This window comes from Delphinapterus leucas, chromosome 19 (assembly GCF_059928025.1).
Source record: "Delphinapterus leucas isolate spDelLeu-1000000601 "Yukka" chromosome 19, BTC_Dleu_Yukka2, whole genome shotgun sequence".
NCBI lineage: Eukaryota > Metazoa > Chordata > Mammalia > Artiodactyla > Monodontidae > Delphinapterus > Delphinapterus leucas.
This window is the reverse complement of record NC_143147.1, coordinates 46212948-46232483: the sequence shown is the minus strand read 5'-3', so window position 1 is coordinate 46232483 and position 19536 is coordinate 46212948. Positions and strand designations below refer to the sequence as shown.

The 19536-nt window shown below is 51.9% G+C and overlaps 2 protein-coding genes and 1 pseudogene across 2 annotated transcripts; 1 reads left to right on the top strand and 2 right to left on the bottom strand.

Moving 5' to 3' along the window:
- Positions 1–4358: 4358 nt before the first annotated feature.
- Positions 4359–6395, bottom strand: LOC149746752 (small ribosomal subunit protein eS17 pseudogene; annotated as a pseudogene).
- A 3871-nt stretch (positions 6396–10266) lies between these two features.
- On the top strand, positions 10267–19035 carry SGCA (sarcoglycan alpha). Its single transcript, XM_089901102.1, has 9 exons — positions 10267–10452; positions 11329–11451; positions 11555–11709; positions 11902–11974; positions 12310–12508; positions 12935–13097; positions 14000–14208; positions 14410–14436; positions 18855–19035. Exons 1-9 carry the CDS (start codon positions 10416–10418, stop codon positions 19033–19035), a joined length of 1167 nt encoding a protein of 388 aa, XP_089757228.1. The 5' UTR covers positions 10267–10415.
- On the bottom strand, positions 15122–15992 carry LOC111166433 (histone H1.9-like). The gene has a single exon (XM_089901101.1). It carries the CDS (start codon positions 15692–15694, stop codon positions 15167–15169), a length of 528 nt encoding a protein of 175 aa, XP_089757227.1. The 5' UTR covers positions 15695–15992; the 3' UTR covers positions 15122–15166.
- Positions 19036–19536: the final 501 nt, after the last annotated feature.

Sequence of the window (19536 nt, the reverse complement as noted above, 5' to 3'; positions counted from 1 at the left end):
GGCCCCTGCCCCAATCACTCTCCTTCATCTGCCCTCCTCTGCCAGGGACTCGGGCTAATCCGAGGATGCTGGAAAGGCTTGCCTATGTGTACATATGTTTTATACACAGGAGAGCTCAAATCCAGGATGTCAGTGTTGAAGGGCCTTTAGCGGCCCTTGGCTGACCCCTTCCAGGGGGAATGAGGAAGGCTGAGACTTGAAGTGGGAAGTGACTTACCAGTTTTGGAGGAAAGAGACCAGGGTTCACAAGGTCTGAACCGAGCCCTAACTCCACGCATTTGCTGAGTGACCTTGGGCTAGCTGTTTCCACTCCCTAAGCCCCAATTTCCTCAACTTGCTCAAATTTGAATGTCTGAGTGTGTCTCCTGAGCGTAGGTGATCCTGGTTGTTCCCAATTCTGGAACAGAGCAGAACATGGGCTTTGCAGCCAGACCATCTTTGTTAGACTCTCCAACCTGCCACTGCCCAGTTAAGGGACTTCAACAAATTTCTTCATGTGTAAAATGGAGATAACAGACCAACCTCATAGTGTTGTGAGAATTAAATACATTTAGAACAGCTCCTGGCACAAAGTAGGAGCTTGGTTGTTATTGATTACATGTATATCTGAACGTGTATGGGTGTGTGTGCACACGTGTACACGTGTGGGGAGGTATGACTGAAAGTGGGCATCGGTATTTGCATCTCCACGTGTGTCTTCATTGGACTATAGGGCCTCTCGTTTCCTCTGAAGGTCTATTATATGAAATTCTGAAATATAAGCACCCCCTGCCTGCAGCTCCTCCAAAGCTTTTGGGATCATCCCTGGAGTGAAGGTGACCTTCCTTCTCTACCTCCCAAAGTGTTTTTCATTCCTTCCTCTTAGTGTCTCAAGTCCCCCAGTGCCCCTGCAGAAAGAGTGCCCCTTGGGGTCCTCCCACAGCTGGGAGACTGGCTTGCCTGGGTCCCTATGCTCTGCCCCGCTTTCTTTCATCCACCCTCCACGCTGAATTCTAGTGTCACTTGGAAAGTTCAGATACCTCTTAGAGATTCAGGAAGGAGACCAAGAAGGAAGAGTCAGGGTGTGTGTGTGTGTGTGTGTGTGTGTGTGTGTGTGTGTGTGTGTGTGTGTGTGTGCTGGGGGCAGGGAAGGGTTAGGACAGAGGAAAGATTTCTCCAAATCGTCAGTTGCTTTAAAAGAAAGCCTATATTTAGCTATAGGCTTAGAGGGTTTGTAAATATGTATTTTGCAAAGCAGACAGCCATAGCCGTCGGAGCTCCAGAGATATGCAGGGAGGTCAAAGAAAAAAAAATAACTGGAAAGATTGAGCAATATTCTTTTGTCATCAGCAGATTCGAAGAACTCTCTCCTGCCTGCTCCAACTGCTATTATTACACATTCCTGTGTTTTGATGTTGGTTTCTGTTTTTCATCTGCTCTCTGGATCTGCAGTGGATGCCTGGGGAAGAGACTGGCTCTCAGAGTCACCTTCCCACCAGCCTTTGCCTCACCTGCCCAAGGTCAAAGGAGAGAGAATCCTGGCCCTGCCAGCTCCCCTCCCAACTGGTTCCACCGGGCTCGGCCAGGCTGCATGCGCCTGGCCTAGGTACTGTCTGCAAAGCCAGCTTTCAGGCTCCACACTCAATCCTTTGCACTTCAGGTGGCCTTGAGGGTGAGGGTTGGGTGACAAATCTTGCCACTTCAGGGCAGTTCTACTTTAGAGAACTCTTGTTTCTGAGAGAAAAAAAAAAAGAAAAAGAATGTACTTTTACTTTTAGTTTGAAAAGTTTCTTTAAAAATAAGAAAAGTTCAGGGAATTCCATGGCAGTCCAGTGGTTAGGACTTGGTGTTATCACTGCCGTGGGCTCAGGTTTGATCCCTGGTAGGGGCCAAAAAAAAAGAAAAGTTCAGAGAATCACATAACAAACAGAATTTATAAATGCTATCAGAGACTGCCCTGGTGGTCCAGTGGTTAAGACTCCACACTCCCAATGCAGGGGGCACAGGTTCAATCCCCTTTCTCTTTTTTAAAATAAATTTATTTATTTATTTTTGGCTGTGTTGGGTCTTCGTTTCTGTGCGTGGGCTCTCTCTAGTTGCGGAGAGCGGGGGCCACTCTTCATCGCGGTGCGCGGGCCTCTCACTATCTTGGCCTCTCTTGTTGCGGACCACAGGCTCCAGACGCACAGGCTCAGTAGTTGTGGCTCACGGGCCCGGTTGCTCCGCGGCATGTGGGATCTTCCCAGATCAGGGCTCGAACCCGTGTCCCCTGCATTGGCAGGCAGGTTCTCAACCACTGCAACACCAAGCCCCAATCCCCTTTCTCTTTATCCCCAGTCCTGTTGCCCACCCTACCCACTCTCACAAATTTGGAATGCATCCTTTATAGCACATAATTTTAAAAATTAATTAACTAATTAATTAATTAATATTTTGGCTGCGTTGGGTCTACGTTGCTGCACGCGGGCTTTCTCTAGTTGTGGCGAGCAGGGGCTACCATTGCGGTGCGCGGGCTTCTCATTGCGATGGCTTCTCTTGTTGCAGAGCACTGGCTCTAGGCGCACGGGCTTCAGTAGTTGTGGGCTTAGTAGTAGTTGTGGGCTTAGTAGTCGCGGGCTTAGTTGCTCTGCGGCATGTGGGATCTTCCCGGACCAGGGCTCAAACCGGTGTCCCTTGCATTGGCAGGCGGATTCTTTTTTTTTTTTTTTGCAGTATGCGGGCCTCTCACTGCCATGGCCTCTCCCGTCGCGGAGCACAGGCTCCGGACGCGCAGGCCCAGCGGCCATGGCTCACGGGCCCAGCCGCTCCGCGGTATGCGGGATCCTCCCGGACCGGGGCACGAACCCGCGTCCCCCTGCACCGGCAGGCGGACTCCCAACCACTGCGCCACCAGGGAAGCCCAGCAGGCGGATTCTTAACCACTGCGCCGCCAGGGAAGTCCCTAGCCCATAATTCTTAAATTACCATTTTTAATTGTCAGATATACATAACATAAAATTTCCTATTTTAACCATTTTAAGTGTACAGTTCATTGGCATTAAGTACACTTGCCTTGTTATGCAACCATCGCCATTATCCATCTCCAGAACTTTTTCATCTTTCCAAACTGAAACTCTCTACCCACTAAACAATAACTCCCCAGGCCCCACCCCCGAGCCCCTGGCAACCACCATTCTACTTCCCGTCTCTATGAATTTGACTACTCTAGGTACAGCATATAAATGGAATCATACCGTATTTGTCCCTTTGTGACTAGCTTATTTCGAATAGCAGGATGTCCTCAAGATTCACCCACGTTGTAACATATGTCAGAATTTCCTTACCTTTTAAGTCTAGCCCATAATTTCATATTTTCCCTACACATTTAAGTATTCATAAAGCAGCATACGGTAATGCTTTCTGTATTATTAAAATGTATATAACGACCATCATGCTGTGTGTATCATTTTGCGTCTTTTTTTCACTTGAGGTGTTTTCCACGATGCAGCCACATTAATACGTGTGGCTTTGGCTCATTCATATTAACTTCTGCTTTCTATTCCATCATATGGATAAGCCACAACTTATTTATCAGTTCCTCTACTGATGGGCCTTTTAGTTGATTCTATGTTTTGCTGTTATAAGCAGGGCTGCGATGAACACCCTTGTGCTTGTCTAACCCATCTCTGGAGTGCACAGCTCGGAGCAGGAAGCCAGGGTTGCAGGCACCCTGTCACCTAGACTAGCACTGCCAAGCTGCTCTCTAAGCCAGTTTATGCTTTCGCCACCAGCATTTGTACAAGATGTCCTATCTGACCACATCCTTGCCAACATCTGCTCTTCTTAGACTTTCTATTTTTGCCAATCTGATGGGTGTGAAGTGGTATCTCATTTGAATCTGCATTCCCTGCCTCTGAGGTAGAGCATCTTATCATGCTTATTGGCCATCTGGGTTTCCTCCAGGCAAATTGCTTACGTCCACATCCTTTGCTCTCCAGTGCAGCTGTTGATACAAGTTACAGAAAGCCCAACTAGAAGTAGTTTAAGCAAAAAAGGGAATTGTATTATCTCACATAACAAGGAGTCCCAGGTTTGGTTCATTTAGAGACTCAACTATGACATCAAGGAAGAGGTTCTTTTCATCTTTCTATAAGACCCTCCTCATCACGTTGGTTTGCTTCCTAGACTGGCCCCACCATGGTCCATGATGGCTGCCTCAGCTCCTGGTGTCCCATGCAGACAACAATGTCCAGAGGCAGAAGAAAGTGGATGCTTTCTTCTCAGTGTCTTTTTCCTAGAGGCCCACAGGAGCTCTTCCTTCTGGTCTCAGTGGAGGGAACTGCATACATGTCCACACCTAAACTAATCGTTGACCAGAGGAACTGTATTATCATGCTCTATTTAGACCAATCACTGTTCACCTGATGCGGATGGGGAAGGCCCAGCCTCACCCAAAGCCTAGACCCCTGACTTTTGAATCAGGATCCTGTTAGCGAGGAATAAGGGAAAGACTGCCCTTTGGGGTGGCACTCAAAAGTTCTGTGCTTGCTTTATTGATTTGTAGGAGCTCTTTACATATCCTGGATACTAACTTTTTATCTGCTTTTTGTGCTGCCGATATTATCACCTAGGCTGTTGCTTGTCTTTTAACTTTGTTTATAATGTCATTTTCATAGAAGAAAGCTTTTTTTTTTTTTTTTGGTAATGTAATGAAATCAATCTTTTGTGAGTTGTGTCTCTCAGCTAAGAAATCTTTTCCTGCTCTGAGATCTCCTACATTTTCTTCTAATTATTTTAAAGTTTTGTTTCTCACTTTTAGGTCTTTAGTCCATCTGGAATTAATATTTATGGATGAAAAGTCAACTGTCACAACACTTTTTATTGAGTTGCCTATTCTCTCTCATTAAGTTGCAATGCCACTGCCATCATAAATCACATTCCCACATATGCTTGTATCTGTTTCTGGGCACTCTATTCTATTGATCTCTTTGTCTAGCCCAGCACCAATACCACATTGTTTTAATTACTATCGCTTTCAAATAAGTCTTCGTTTCAGAATTGTCTAGTCTATTCTTGGTCCTCTGCTCTCCCATATGAATTTTAGAATCATTTTGCTTAGCTCTTTGAAAAATCCTGTTGGAATATTCAGCGGACTTGCCTTGAATCGACATATTTTTATGGAGAGAACTGTCTTAGTGACATTGAGGCTTCTCATCCCTAAACTTAATACATCTCTCAATTTATTCTTTTTTTAGCCTATAGTTTTTATGGTTTTATAGCCTATAGTTTTTCTTCACAAATATCTTCAGATATCTTTTCTAATATTTTTCTGGGTTCTGTACAATTTTAATTTTATTGTGAATTATTTCTTTTTAAAAAGATATTACAGTTTCTAATAAATTATTGCTTGTGTATAGAAACACTGCTGAATTCTGTATTTTATTTGTATTTGGATGTTAAGCTTTGTCCAGCAACCTTGCTGATCTCTCTTAATAGCTCTGACAACATGCCTATGGAATCTCTTGGGTTTTCTATATAATCATACCATCTGCAAAAAAAAGTCTGAGTCTTTTGTTTCTTTCTTTTTTTCCTTTTTTTTTTTTTTGGTCCCAAGGTTTAGGGTGAAAATATTACAGCACAGCAGAGTCAACTGGCTCCATGGTGTATTGAAATTCATCCCAACTGTGGGCTGAGTGGCCTGCAGGTTGGACAGATTGCCAAAGTTCAAGAGCTTCAGCATTTCCTTAGTGTCAGGATCTACTTCAATGATCTCCTGATCCAGGGCTGAGACCTCAGGCACATAATTCTCTCTCCTCCTGCAGCTTAATGGAGACATTTCTCACTGGGCCTCTCTGAAACTGCTTCATCAGATGTGTGACATAGCCTGCTTTCTCCTTGCGAAGCTTCTTGCTGGGAATAATGGCCATCTCCTCGCACACACGCTTGTCGGTGCAGAATTCGTTGCCCAGGAACTTGTATTATTTCTCATTGATGACCCGGGCCACCTTCTTCACGGTTTTGGTGTGAACGTGGCCCATGTTGGCAGGTCCTTGGTAAAAGAGTGAGATTTTGTTTCTTTTATTTCCTAATCCTCTATCATGGAGTGGTAGCTGCTAAATCTGACCTCTCCCGGCTCTTGGGCTGTGCCAGTGGGCTGGCCCTGGGCAGCTACTGCCTTGCACTGTTATAAATAAAAGACCCCTTACTCTCTCCAGAGCTTTACAGTTTACAAAGCACGTTTTCTTCCGTTATCTCATGGATCCATATTGCCCCCACTTTACAGAAACGGAAGGGCTGTAAGCTCCAAGTGCAGCAATCGAGCTGTGCGGAATACTGCGCTGTGAAGCCTCAGACAGTCCCTCTCCTTCTGTGTTTCTCCTCTAAGCTAAAAAGTTTGGCCAGGGATGGTCTCTGGCATTCTCAGACCCATGATTGATAGCTTTGGGCAGCCACGAGGCTCAAGGAACCCCTCTGAAGACTGAAGTTCACCAATAAAAGGGGGGTAAGATTCTGGGTACACTTAGGTCCTCAGGCTGGTGCCCCCAAACGTCGTGGGGGTGGGGAAAAATGGAAGTGTTTCAAGTCGGAGAAATGATATAAATGATGGGGACAGTGGGAAACAGGGCATTGTCTCCAGTCCCCTGCCTCGACGCGGGTTCTCCTCCCTGTTGGGAAGAACATCCTCCGGACCCGGAAGGGGAGGACGAGGAAGGGCTAGAGGCCGTGGGTCCCCTCTTCCGTCGCCCCCTCTAGCCGCCGAGCTCAGCAAGCACCTCTGACGCGTATCCGTAGCCTGGGGCGGGGCTCTCTGTTGCCATTCCAACGGGCCACCCGGCTCGGGCCCCATAATGCGCAGGCGCAAGTCCGGGCCTGAACTGGCGAATGCGCCCTCTCGTGGCAGACTGTCAGATCGCACCCTTTGTTATAGTGCTGGAGGCGGCGAAGAGGATGCAGGAGAAAGATGTGGGTGGAGTCTGGGAGGCAGATGCGACAGTCAGATCACAATGACGAGAATCCCTTTCTTTTGTCCCTCTTGCCAACATCTAACCCTCCGTTTTAGATGCAGATGAAGAAAATATGGCTCTCAGAGATCAAAAAACAGGTTCATAGAGACGGAAGTGGAATGAGAGAGTTGGGGAGATGATACATTATTCAATCAATCAGTCATTTATTCAGCAAACATTCATTGAGATGGGGAGAGACGGGGACAAAGGACCAAAGGGATTAAACTGAGACATTGACGGGCCAAGATGGGGCAGAAAGCTGGGGAGACAGGTGCGGAAGGCAAAGCATCAGGGACAGAGAATCAGCTAGCTGAGGTCAGGGCTGGAGTAGCAGGAGTAAAGCAGAGGCATGGGAACCTGGGCTGGGCTTTTGGAGACAAGACTGAGAAAAACCCAGATGCAGAACTGACCCTCCAGTTCACCTAGATGGATGCTCTAGCTGGATAGGACAAAATCAGGAGCTCAAGATGGGCTCCTATGACCACCTATGAAGTGGTCTTGCCAAAGAAAGTGGAATATACACCTGATCAGGACTCTCGATCCAACTACAATTTACAAGAAAAAACAATGTCCAGGAGATACAATTTATAAGAAGTACAGAGGTCAGAGGAATATTTTAAAGAACACAGTAGAGATGCAATCAGCAAAATCCAGACTGGGAAATTACATGACAAATGACCTGGTTACCCCAAGGGCAGAGAGAGAGAGAGAGAGAGAGAGAGAGAGAGAGAGAGTTAGTTGGAGGGGGACTCCAAAGATTTAAAGACATTTCAAAGAGACTTATCAATCAGTTGCAATGTGTGCATCTTATTTGGATCCTGATTCAAACAAGTACATTGTAAAAAAAAAAAAAAAGACATTTATAAGAAATTGGAAATTTGAGCACTATAGATCTGATATTAAGGAATTATTATTAACCTTATGGTAAAATAATGTCATTGGGTAGTTTAATTGTGATTATATTTTTAAAAAGTCATTATCTTTCAAAGATTCACACAAATATTGACAGAGGAAATTAACTGGGAGGGCTCTAGATGAAATGAGATTGGCCATAAGTTGATCATTGTTGAAGCTGGCTGATTGATATATGGGGGCTCATTATATTATTCTATATATTTTAGTTTTATTTTTAAATTTCCAGAATAGGTTTAAAGACCCTGTGACACCCCACCACCACCACCACCCTTAAGCCTCAAGGAACGGAAGGCGCTCAGTGTTATAGTAGCAGATTGCAATCTAGACAGCTCTGAGGTGGGGAGGTCATCTGTGGGGCAGAGGAGACTTTCAAGGGACTTCCAGCTGCCTCCTGGCCCAGTCCCTGGTTCCCTTGATTTTGGGGAGAGAGAGAAGGATCAGTAAGAAAGGCTGGCCTCAGTGGGCCTGGTGGCACTGGGTTCGGGCAATGCCACCTTAAGACAGCTGAGGGTGTGATTGGGTGGCTCTAAAAATAGCAGGAGAGGCAGCAGCCAGGGAGGGAGGGAATCACATGGAGCCACTGAGGGGCTGAGGCCTGGGCAGCTAGCCAGGCTCTGGCACCTCTGCCTGCTCCCCCAGAGCCCTCTGACTTTCCTCTGCCTCCTTTCTTCCTCTTGCCCTCCATCTCTGAGAAGGCAGAGAGGTACCAAGGTGACTCTGGGACATACCCTGCCCTGTCTGAGAGCCTAAGTGGACACTCATTCTGGAATTTGCTGGCTATCCAAGGACAGGTGGGATGGTCATGTGGGGAGAGACAGGAAGGGACAAGGACTGAGTAACATGCCCACCGGTCACCCCAATCTGCAGACCAACACCCTCCCTCTCAGGCCAACTCAGGGCAGGTCCCAGATGTCCTTGCCTGGGGCATTCGCCTATGGGGGTGAGGTGGCAACCCCCTATGTCTCAAGGCCCAGGAAGAATGCTCACACAGGTACCGAGGATTTTGGAACGCTGGCACCCACAGTCCCCTGCCTCCTTCTCAGGGCATCTGGGGAGAGTGCCCCTCTGCTTGTTCTGAATGGGTAGTCCAGGGAAAGAAGGGCACACTGCTTCCATCACACCTGTACCGAGATCCTTTAGCAGATGCAGGAAGGGAGGGGAAGTGGTACCCCACCGGGAAGGACATTGGCGGCATCCTGGACTGAGTCAGGCACCGGGCTGAGGTCTTTACATGCATTCAGCTGTCTATAGTGTGGCCTCAGGAAAGTTATACACCCTTCATGCCTCAGTTTTCTCATCTGTAAAATGGGGACAAAGATAATACCTGCTTCATGGAACTGCCGTGGGGATGGGATGAGTTACTATATGTAAATCTATGTAAAACCTTCAGCATAGTAGCAGGCAGAGGGTAGCTGTCATCACCTGCTGGCATGAGAGCTCCACCTGAGTAAGGGCTGCTCATCTCTGCCCCCTCAGTGCCTGGTACATAGCAGGTGCTCTGTAAATATGTGCTGAATTCATGATTTTGTGGATTCCTCACAAGGACACCAAGAGGAGAGCACTGTTCTTGCCACTTTGTAGCTGTGGAAACAGAGCCTAGAGAGGGCAGATGACTTTTCCAAGGCCATATTCTCCAGTGAATGGGTCAAGTTGGGATTCATGTCCAGGCCTGTAGGCCTCCTTTACTCCCTGTCCCTACCTGGTTGGTTCTGTCCAAGGCTCTCTCTCTTCCCGGACCTGGGGGGCATGCTGGGGGTGCCTAGTCTGAGGAGAGGGCTGGGTGAATGGGTGCCCTCATGTGCTGTTCATGAAGCTGTCACCTCGCCCCCTACACCTACTAGTTGCCAGGCCCTGGGCTAGGTCCAGGGATGCAAAGATCATAAGATCCCAGGCCACCCCGCAACACTGTGTGGTTGGCTGTGCCACACAGGAGGGAGGACAGAAAGGCTTCAGAGAGGAGAGGATGCCTGTGCTGCGTCTTGAAGGGTGAGTAGAAGGTAGGATGAAAGGTAGGATTAGGGCAGGAAGGGAGCTCCAGGCAGAGGGAAGAGCTCGTGCCAAGGGGTGTATACTCAGGAGAGATTATCAGGTTGTGGGACAGCAGAGGGAGGCAGGGCAGAAGCCTGGGGTAGTGTGTGTGTGCGGGGAGGGGGTAAGGTGGAAGAGAGGGGATTCTGGACAGGATGGCCAGGTACAGGCAGGGCCTGAAAGCCATCAGCAGCTGTGGAGCTCAGGGCAATGGAAGCCATTAGGGTTTTAAGGGGGGCCTCAGGCAGTCAGGTTGGTGGTTTAGAAAATATACTCTGGCCCCAAGAAGGGGATTATTGGAGGGACCTCATCCTGTGAGGAGGGTGTCCACCCTAGATTTAGTGCCTTTCTGGGTGGGGAGGGGGAGGGTCCCGCTGGCTGAAGCCGAGCCCGGCTGCTCTGGGACATCTTCCCGTCCTTCCCCCTCCCTCCTCCCTCCTCCCTCCTCCCTCCTCCCTGCTCCCTGCTCCTGTCTCTGTCACTCACAGGCAGGGCCAGGTTGGGACAGCCATGGCAGCAGTGCTAATCTGGATTTCTCTCCTTGTGGGTAAGTTGGGGTCTTCTTCAGGGGAGAGGCCCAGGTTGGGGGGGTGAGAAGTTCCTCAGGGGAGGGGTTGGGGGTCGGGGTGAGGCAGAGGCCAGAGGGATTTTGGGGTGTAAATTCCACAACCGATGGGGCTCTAGGGAACTGGGGCTGGGAGCTGGGATATGGGGGGCTGGCTGGGAACCCTGAGGGGCAAGGTGTCCTAGGCTAGGCTGGGCCTAACTGCACAGGCCCAGAGCGCCATGGGCCCTTTAATGGGCTGGCTTCTTTCTGGGTCCAGGCTAAATTTGGCCCTGGGAGAGTGTGAGGGTCACTGGGGCAGGTCCTCTCCCTGGGGCTCTGGGCTCAGACTCCCCTTTGCTCAGCTCCTAGTGGCCTCTAGTGTGGGCCCTCTCCCCTCTGTACGTTAGGGGAGGTGGGTGGGGGCCCCAGAATGGCTACCTGCCTCCTCCAAGGGGTCCTTACCTCTCCCTCCCTCCTACCCCCTCCAGCCTCCCACAGTCAGCTTGGGGGTCTTTTCCAAGTGCTCTTAACACACACACACACTCACACACACAGACACACCACTCACACACCCCGCACCCCTTTCAGCCAGACATCAGTCCCTGCCCATTGTGACCCTCAATGGAGGCCTAAAATGAGGAGTGAGGGGCTTCCGTGAATCCAAAGCAAACTAAGGTCTGGGTCTTGTCACTGATTAAAGTGTGCGGCACAGCCAGGGCCCCAACCCATCCTGCCTGGGAGCCAGAAATCCATCTGCCTCCTCTCACACATTTCTCCACTCCCTCAGGGCCACTAGGGGCTGGGTGGAAAAGGGGACTTATTCCCTGGCCAGGACTGAGGCTGGGCCATATGTTTGGGGGTCGTGGGTCCCCACAGGTCTCCTGGCAGGGCTGGGGCACACCGAGGCCCAGCAGACCACCCTGCACCCGCTCGTGGGCCGCGTCTTTGTACACACCCTGGATCGCGAAAACTTCCTGCACCTTCCTGAGCTCGTCGTCTGTGAGAGGGGCCTGAGGGGCACTGGGGTGGGCTGCGGGCGCCTGGCCCAGGGCTGGTGAAGGCTCCTCTTGTGTCTCCAATCCCCTCTCCTCCCTTCCACCAGCTGTCCCAGCCACCGTCCCTATCACCTACCACGCCCACCTCCAGGGACACCCAGACCTGCCCAGGTGGCTCCGCTACGCCCAGCGCAGCCCCCACCAGCCTGGCTTTCTCTATGGCACCGCCACCCCAGCAGATCGCGGACGCCAGGTCATCGAGGTACCAGTAGGGGCCCCAGTGGGCTGTGTCGCATGCAACAGGGACCCGGCGTTCACTCATTTACGTGACTCACAGGCCTCTAATTTGGTGGGCTATCTCAGTCTTCTCCCGCCAGGCCCAGCCGCACCACCCGGGGTTAGGGGCTAGGTTCTCTCCTAACCCCACCTCTCAGCCCTCTACCCCATCCTCCAGGTCACAGCCTACAATCGGGACAGCTTTGACACCACCCGGCAGAGGCTGGTGCTGTTGATTGGAGACCCAGAAGGTACGGCCAGCCCCGCCCCACCCCTACCCCACCAATGCCAGTCTTGGGGGATCTCCCCTGGAAGGCGGGTGTAGAAGTGAGTAGTGGGGAGCAGGGCACCCTGGAAAGACTCTGGAGTCGTATTCTCGGCTGCTCTGCGGTGGAGGCTTGGGCGAGTAATTGAGGCTGTGGGTGTGGAGGAAGGGCGTTTGAGGCCTGTGATATAGGGGGTATTAGGGAGGAAAGAAGGGAGCTGAGGGGATACGGGGACCAGCTTGGATGGGGGGAGGCTTAGGAAGGATCCACACAGGGCTGGGGGCTGGGTGCGGCCTAAGGTGCCCACCTGGCCCTCCCAGGCCCCCTGCTACCATACCAGGCTGAGTTCCTGGTGCGCAGCCATGATGTAGAGGAGGTGCTGCCCTCGACACCTGCCGGCCGTTTCCTCACAGCCTTGGGGGGGCTCTGGGAGCCAGGGGAACTCCAGCTGCTCAACATCACCTCTGCCTTGGACCGTGGGGGCCGAGTCCCCCTTCCTATCGAGGGCCGCAAGGAAGGGTAGGCATGCAGCCCAGGAGGGCTTCCTGGAGGAGGGGGCAGCTTGCCTTTTGTCTAGGTGGTGGGCATAGAACATGGGTCTCCCTAACTTCCAAGTGGGGCTTTACCACTTGCACGCTCACCGTGCGCATCTTTAGTTCCCAGCATCACATCACTGTCCACTTCCTTCTGGCCACCCCCTCATCTCCTCCCTCTTGCCCTTCCTGGGCCCAAACCCTAGTTACCCTGAACTCTGCACTTCCTGGTGCCCATAAGGACATGATAGATCCATCCATCAAAGGACATTCCTGGGGGCCAAGGCCCCAGAAGATGGGTGCTCTGTGTACTCTCACCATAACCCCAGATCTCAGGGTGGCCATAACCCTCAAATCTCCAGTGCCCAGTGATACCCCCAATTTTCTGATAGTGGTTTCTGTCTGGACCCAGGGTATACATCAAGGTGGGCTCTTCCTCACCCTTCTCCACCTGCCTGAAGATGGTGGCATCCCCGGACAGCCAAGCTCGCTGTGCCCAGGGCCAGCCTCCACTGCTGTCCTGCTATGACACCTTGGCACCTCACTTCCGAGTTGACTGGTGCAACGTGTTGTTGGTGAGGAGGGACCCTGGTTCTAGGGGTAGGGGCGGGGCATGACCCCCATCACGGTCTCCTCCATCCCCATCCCATCCCATTTCCCTGTTTCTTCAATTATCTACTCGCGCGCGTGCGCACACACATGTTCTACCTTCTCCCACAAGAGGGCAACAGAGCCCATAATCCAGACAAGGGATCACCAGCTCCTGGAGCCCCAGCTGTGCCCAACGGAACAGCTAGAACAATCACTCCCACAGGATGGTTCCAAACTCCTTTCTCCACCTAGGGCCTCTGTGTGACAGCTCTATTTTCCTCTAAGGTGTCACAGCAAATTGGCCTAAAATAAGGGACAGATAGCTCTCACCCCCATGTTATAAACCAAAGATGCTCACTACTGCTCTTTGGGATATTGAGCTGAGGGGTCTAGGGTCCCTAGAGATCTTATTCCCAGGGCTAGGAACCCTTCCTGTGACTTGACCGACAGCACAGGCAGGAACTGGTAATCAACATTCTTGAGCACTTGCCATGGGCAATGCACTATGCAATCAACATGTTTTATCCTCACAACCACCCAGGAGACAGGTACCACTATTAGCGTCCCTACTTTACAGATGAGAAAACCGAGGCACCTAGAGGTAAGTCATTGCAGCATAGCACTTGTCTGAAACAGGATTCAAACCCAGGCAGTCAGACATGAGAGCTGTGCTCTAACCGTTGTGCGGTCCTGCCTCTCCTAGAATTTCTTTCCTGGCACCTAGACCAGTGCTTGTTCTGTTCGGTCACATGAGCTGGGGGAGGCCAGGCAGGAGGAATCCCTGCAGTTGCATGGAGCGGGGTGGCCCCAGAACTCCTGCCCTGTGCCCTGAGGTTCTCTGTGTCTGGCCATCCACTCCTGGGTCAGCCCTGGGCTCTCTGAGCAGGTGGACAAGTCAGTGCCAGAGCCGGCAGACGAGGTACCCACGCCAGGTGATGGGATCCTGGAGCACGACCCGTTCTTCTGCCCACCCACCGAGGCCACAGCCCGAGAATTCCTGACCGACGCCCTGGTCACGCTCCTGGTGCCCCTGCTGGTGGCCCTGCTGCTCACCCTGCTGCTGGCCTACGTTATGTGCTGCCGGCGGGAGGGACGGTGAGTGTGGGGGCTGAGGGCAGGGAGGGCACTGGGGCTGGTGCTCACGTTGTGGGATTCCTTGTGGCACTTGTGCCACGTGGGGACCCAGATCCCTCAGGGAGCAGAGTCCTCAGCCAGGAAGGGAGGAAGGGCCCCTTGCCTGGCCTGGCACCAGGAGGGGTTGTGGATAATAGCTAATCCCCTCCCTTGTTTTTCCAGGTTGAAGAGAGACCTGGCCACCTCTGAGTGAGTAGGGGAAATCTGGGGGCTGAGTGGGAGGTCTCCTAGACTATCAGGCTGGACCCTCCAACCTCCATGAGCAGCAGACAAACGAAATTACTCTGGGGTGACGAAGCTACCCTTGGCCTGTGAGCTCCAGCCCTCGGCTGGTTGGGCGCTGGGCCCAACCTGGCCTGGCTTGGCTTTCTCATTTTCTGGTCTCCATGGAGGAGTCTAAAGTGGGACAGGAGAGGGGACGTAGCCAAGCTTCAGGGATCTGCTGCCACCCTGGGAGAAAGGGTTTGAGAAGCAACTTTAGAAAGCAACTTAAAAGGCTTCCAGTGCGTGCACGTGCACACGCGCGCACACACACGCACACACACACACACACACACACACAACCACGATTCGCTGTGAGTCAGACACTTGGGTTCTAGGCTGCTTTCTGCCACACAGTTACTGTGACTCTTTCTGGCCTCAGTTTCTTCACCTGCAAGATGATGCGGTTGGACCAGCTAATATCTGGGTGCTTTCAATCCCTCCAGCCCTTCCCAAATCTATCTCACTCTTATTTTGCCCAGGTTTTCCCCACCCATGGCCTTACCTGTCCTCTGTGCTCCCAGACCTCTTTCGGTCCCTCTCCCTTGAACCCCAGAGATTCCAGGAGGCAGGTGTGAAATGTTAGGCTCCTTTTATCCCCACTGCACTGAGCCTGTGGCGGGGCTGGCAGCCCTCCCTGCTCGCCCAGCTTTCCTGGTTAACTGCGGCAGCATTTGGCTGCCCTGCGAACCCCCTTGGCGAGCCTCTTGTGCCCCTGCTTGGAGCCCATGGGCAACCGGCGCTGCCCAGGCCGGCGCTGCCCCGACTGCCGCTGCCGCTGCTGTTGCCGTCTCTTTGCCTCGGGTTTGAACTTGGAGGCATGCTTGTTGGCCAGGAAGATGGAGCCTGTGGCCCCCTTGCCTGTCACCTGCTTGAGCATGCCCTTGTCCACCAGCCCCTTGAGTGCTCGCTTGAAGCGCCAGGCGCTGCGGGTCATGTTGTAGCCACTGGTGGCGACGGCCTTCCTCAGGGTAGCCAGGGACACGCGCTTGCGCGCCCCCTTGCTCACCATGACCCCCAGGATCACTTTGGATATGCTGGGCTTCCGGTGGGTTTTGGAGGAGGCATGGCACCCAGTCCCTCTCTTGCTCGGGAGTCCGGACGTGCTGGCCTGCTGGACGGCACCCAGGGCACTGTTTGAGGCCAAGGGCCCAGATGCGGGTAGCAGCGAAGTGTCTTTCTTCATCTCTTCCTGGGGTCGGTGAAGGGAACTGGGTGCGAGGACCTCCAGGATGGTGGCTGGAAGTCTCCCCTGAGTTACTCCTCGGTGGAGGAGGTGCGTCCCAGTTCCTGGTTCCCTCAGAGGCTTCCTTGTAGGGCTCTGGCCGGAGCCTTGCCCGCCCTAGGTGGCCAGAAGGAGGGCTAAGGATGATCACCCACGCTGGCCTCAGCAGACTTGTGCCTCAGGTGCAGGGGGTGGTAAGGTTATCCCTGTGGTGACCTCAGGGGAGCATTGTGAGGTCACCAGAATCTTGTGAGAGTCACAGTAGCCCCGTTGTTCCCCCCTGGGTGGGGCAGACGCCAGGTAGTGTGGGCATCTGACATGCCAGGGAGCCTGGGAAGAAGGGCTGTGGCCGAGTGAGCCAAGCAGGTGGACCCACGGGGTGTGTATGTTCTCGCCAGCTGATTTTAGGGTGCCTTAACCCCACCATTTTGACCCCACCATATAAATCCATTGGGTTAAACAGTACATTTTTAGAATCAGAATTATACCAACATTTTTGAATTTTTATGGGGAATAAATGTTCCCGAGTGAACATAAATGTAATTCCTTGATCTAAGTCGATTTAGTTCCTTGATCAACTTTTTACACAAAGCAATGAAAAAGATTTGCTTTTTTTTCTGCTTTCATTTTTATTTGGTAGAATTTTCCCCCACTGGGATCAGTGATTTTCTATGTAAATTTTACAAGGAGGATTTTATTTCTCAATTTGGGGGCCTGTGCCAAATTTGATGAGTGTCGTCTCCTGCCACTGCGGGGATTCTCTTCTGGCCAGTTACTTCCACCAGGTCTGCCTTTCCTGGGTCAACTTTCTAGCTCTGCTGGTGTCAGGAAACTATGCTTCCTCCATCAATTTCGAGTCAATAACCAATTTTACCCTGTGTGTGCGCGCGCCTGGTGTCAGCCCTTGTTGGTTTGGATTTTGTGTTGATTTATTTCTACAAAATCCTATTTTTTTTCCTTCTGCCTGTTCAGGTTCATTTTTCAAATGATCCAAAATTGTGATTCTGCTGCCTGTTTTCACCTACGTCAGATTTTATTGGTCAGAACATCCTCTAGCCCAACCTCCAGCCCAATGACCCTCTCCTGTGATCTGTGTGTCAGGATCAGGGCTCAAGGGGCTGTGCGTGCGTGCGTGCGTGCGTGCGTGCGTGCGTGTGGAGAGGGAGAATGCCTGCCAGTTGGTTTTTCTGCCCAAGTGCTGATGTGGAAGGACTGCGGAGGAGGGAACCGCGGGTCTGACTTCTGCTGCTGCTCTGGAAAACTGTCCGCAGAACGTTTTTCCACCTGTGTGTGTTACTAGAGTAATGAGACCCAGATGTGGGGCTGGGAGTGGGGAGGAGGCCCATCAACTAAGGCCTCCCCCACCGGAGGGATCATTACCTGCCAGGCTGTCTCCGCTGCCACACGCTTCCTGCTCCCGTCCCCTCTCAGCCTCCCCTTGCCTGCTAATGGAAACTTGTGTTTTGGACAACTCTGCTTGCCAGATTCCAGACTCAATAGCTCATCTTGACCCTCCCCGGCACATTCAGTAAGAAGCTAGAAAAACTTTTCTGTAGTCTGATCTCTCAGGCTCTAGCTGGAGTCTGTGTCCACTACTTGAGACATGGGCATGGGTAGGGATCATTTCCCCCTCCCGGATTTGATCAGTAATCCAGCAGTAAGTAGGATTGCTTCCACCCTGCCTGGGGCCCCCACCCCTTTAAGAAAACCAGTTCTTATTGTCCGTACTGAAAAGTCCCTGTTGTTTGTCTGACCCAGCAACCAGGTAGTCTGGGAAAAGGTCTCCAGGCTGAGCCCACAAATGTGGGTGGGTTCATGTAAAAGGGCTCGGAAACATCCTTCCACTGGAGGCCAAGTTTATCAGTGGGCCTACTATGATAAAACAACACCAATGATATTGATAGCAATGGAAGTCTCCCCACAATAATAGCTATCTTTTGCTGCATGCTGACCAGTAGATGTAAATGTTTTTTCTGCATCAACTCACTTAATTCATACAACAACTGCATTACAGTCGAGGAAATGGTGACACAGAGAGGTTAAGTAACTTACACAGGGTAACACAGCAAGTAAGCAGTGGAACTCACACTCAGACCCAAAGCAGGTTCTCCTGCTTAACCACTGTGCTACCCTACTTCTCAAAACGAACTAAAGTTGCTCCTGGACAGCAGAAAGCAAGCCCATGAGAATGTCAGATGAGAACGAGGCTCAGCCTTCTTAGGGGAAACTGGAGTTAGAGCTCAGGTAGGACTTACTAAAGGGTGTGGTAGTCAGTCCTTTGGGCGCTGCTGGGGCTTCCAGTCTGGTGAGGGTGGGACCTCATTCCAGCCTCAAGGAGCCTTGGTCCAAAACACAGACAGGAAGCAAGACTCTGTGTGTGTCTGGAGCTAAGCAATGCTGGGGACAGCCTGGGGCAGGGTGGGAGGGGGTCAAGTTACAGAGAGAGTGGAGCCCAGGTCTGAGGGTCCAAAATATAGGCAGTCAAAACCCAGCAGGAAAGAACTTGGGCAAAAGCTAGGAAAAGGTGGAGGAGGTAGATTTGCCAGACTAAGATGGGGATGACGGGGAGGGGAGGGAGGTTCGGTGCTGGGAGAGAATATTAGAAGAGGGAACTGATTGCTAGAAGGGACACAGGGGATCACCATCAGAATATAAAAACAATATAGAGCCCAGCAAACACTGGCTTCTGGCAATAAATACCACTGTAGGTATCTATTCATGTCTTAGTATCTCAGGAACTCTTACCATGTGCCAGGCACTTTTCTAAACACCCAGCCTGCATTTTCTCATTTAATCTCCGTAACGATCCTAGGAGGTAGGTTCTATTATTATCCCCATTTTACAGCTGAGGAAACTGAAGCAAAGAGTGGTTAAGCAACTTGCAAAGGACACATAGCTTTGAATCCAGGATGTCTGCACCCAGACCCCATGCCTCAGTCACTGGACACTAAGCTGACACCATAGAACTTCCTGTTTGTCCTCCCCCAGCTATCCCGTGTGTGTCTCCCCACACAGTGTAGGTGGGGAAGACTGCAGGGTGGCTCAGAGATGATGCCAGGCTGGACCCCAATGTGGGTGCTGACTCCCAGGGCTGATGATTCTGTTGGCCCTGTGTCCCCAGTATCCAGATGGTCCACCATTGCACCATCCGCGGGAATACAGAGGAGCTGCGACAGATGGCAGCTAGCCGAGAGGTGCCCCGGCCACTCTCAACCCTGCCCATGTTCAATGTGCGCACAGGCGAGCGGCTGCCCCCGCAAGTGGACAGCGCCCGGGTGCCCCTCATCCTGGACCAGCACTGAGGGCCCACACAGGTGGGTCCGGCTGGGCAGTGCCAGTCTCTTTTCTGGGAGTAAGGTGGCCTCCATCTCAAGGCTGGGGCAGGTGAGAGGGGCGGATGGGAAAGGGCACACAGACCTGTCTGCCCCTCCGAGGCAGTGGTGGGGGGTGCTCAGCAGTGCCAGGTGTGTGGGCCCCAGTGCCAAGCACTTGGACTCAGAGGGTCAGGGTGGGGAAGGCAGGAGAACCGGGGCCTGGTCCTCGCAGACCCCCACTCTCTCTTCTCTTTGCCGCTCCAGTTCCAACCCTGGCCTCATGCTCCCTTCTCTCCCCACTCACAGAGCAGCCACGACCCATGGCCACATCCTTCCTTCTGACTCCAGCTCCTGTCCCAGTGGACCCCAGGCTTGGAATAAGCAGAGAGATGAGGATGGGATGGGGTGGGATGAGGGTATCTGGGATCAGGTCGCCCAGAATAAAACCTGCTACTCTGCTCATCTATTGCTGTACCTTCCTCTCAGCAG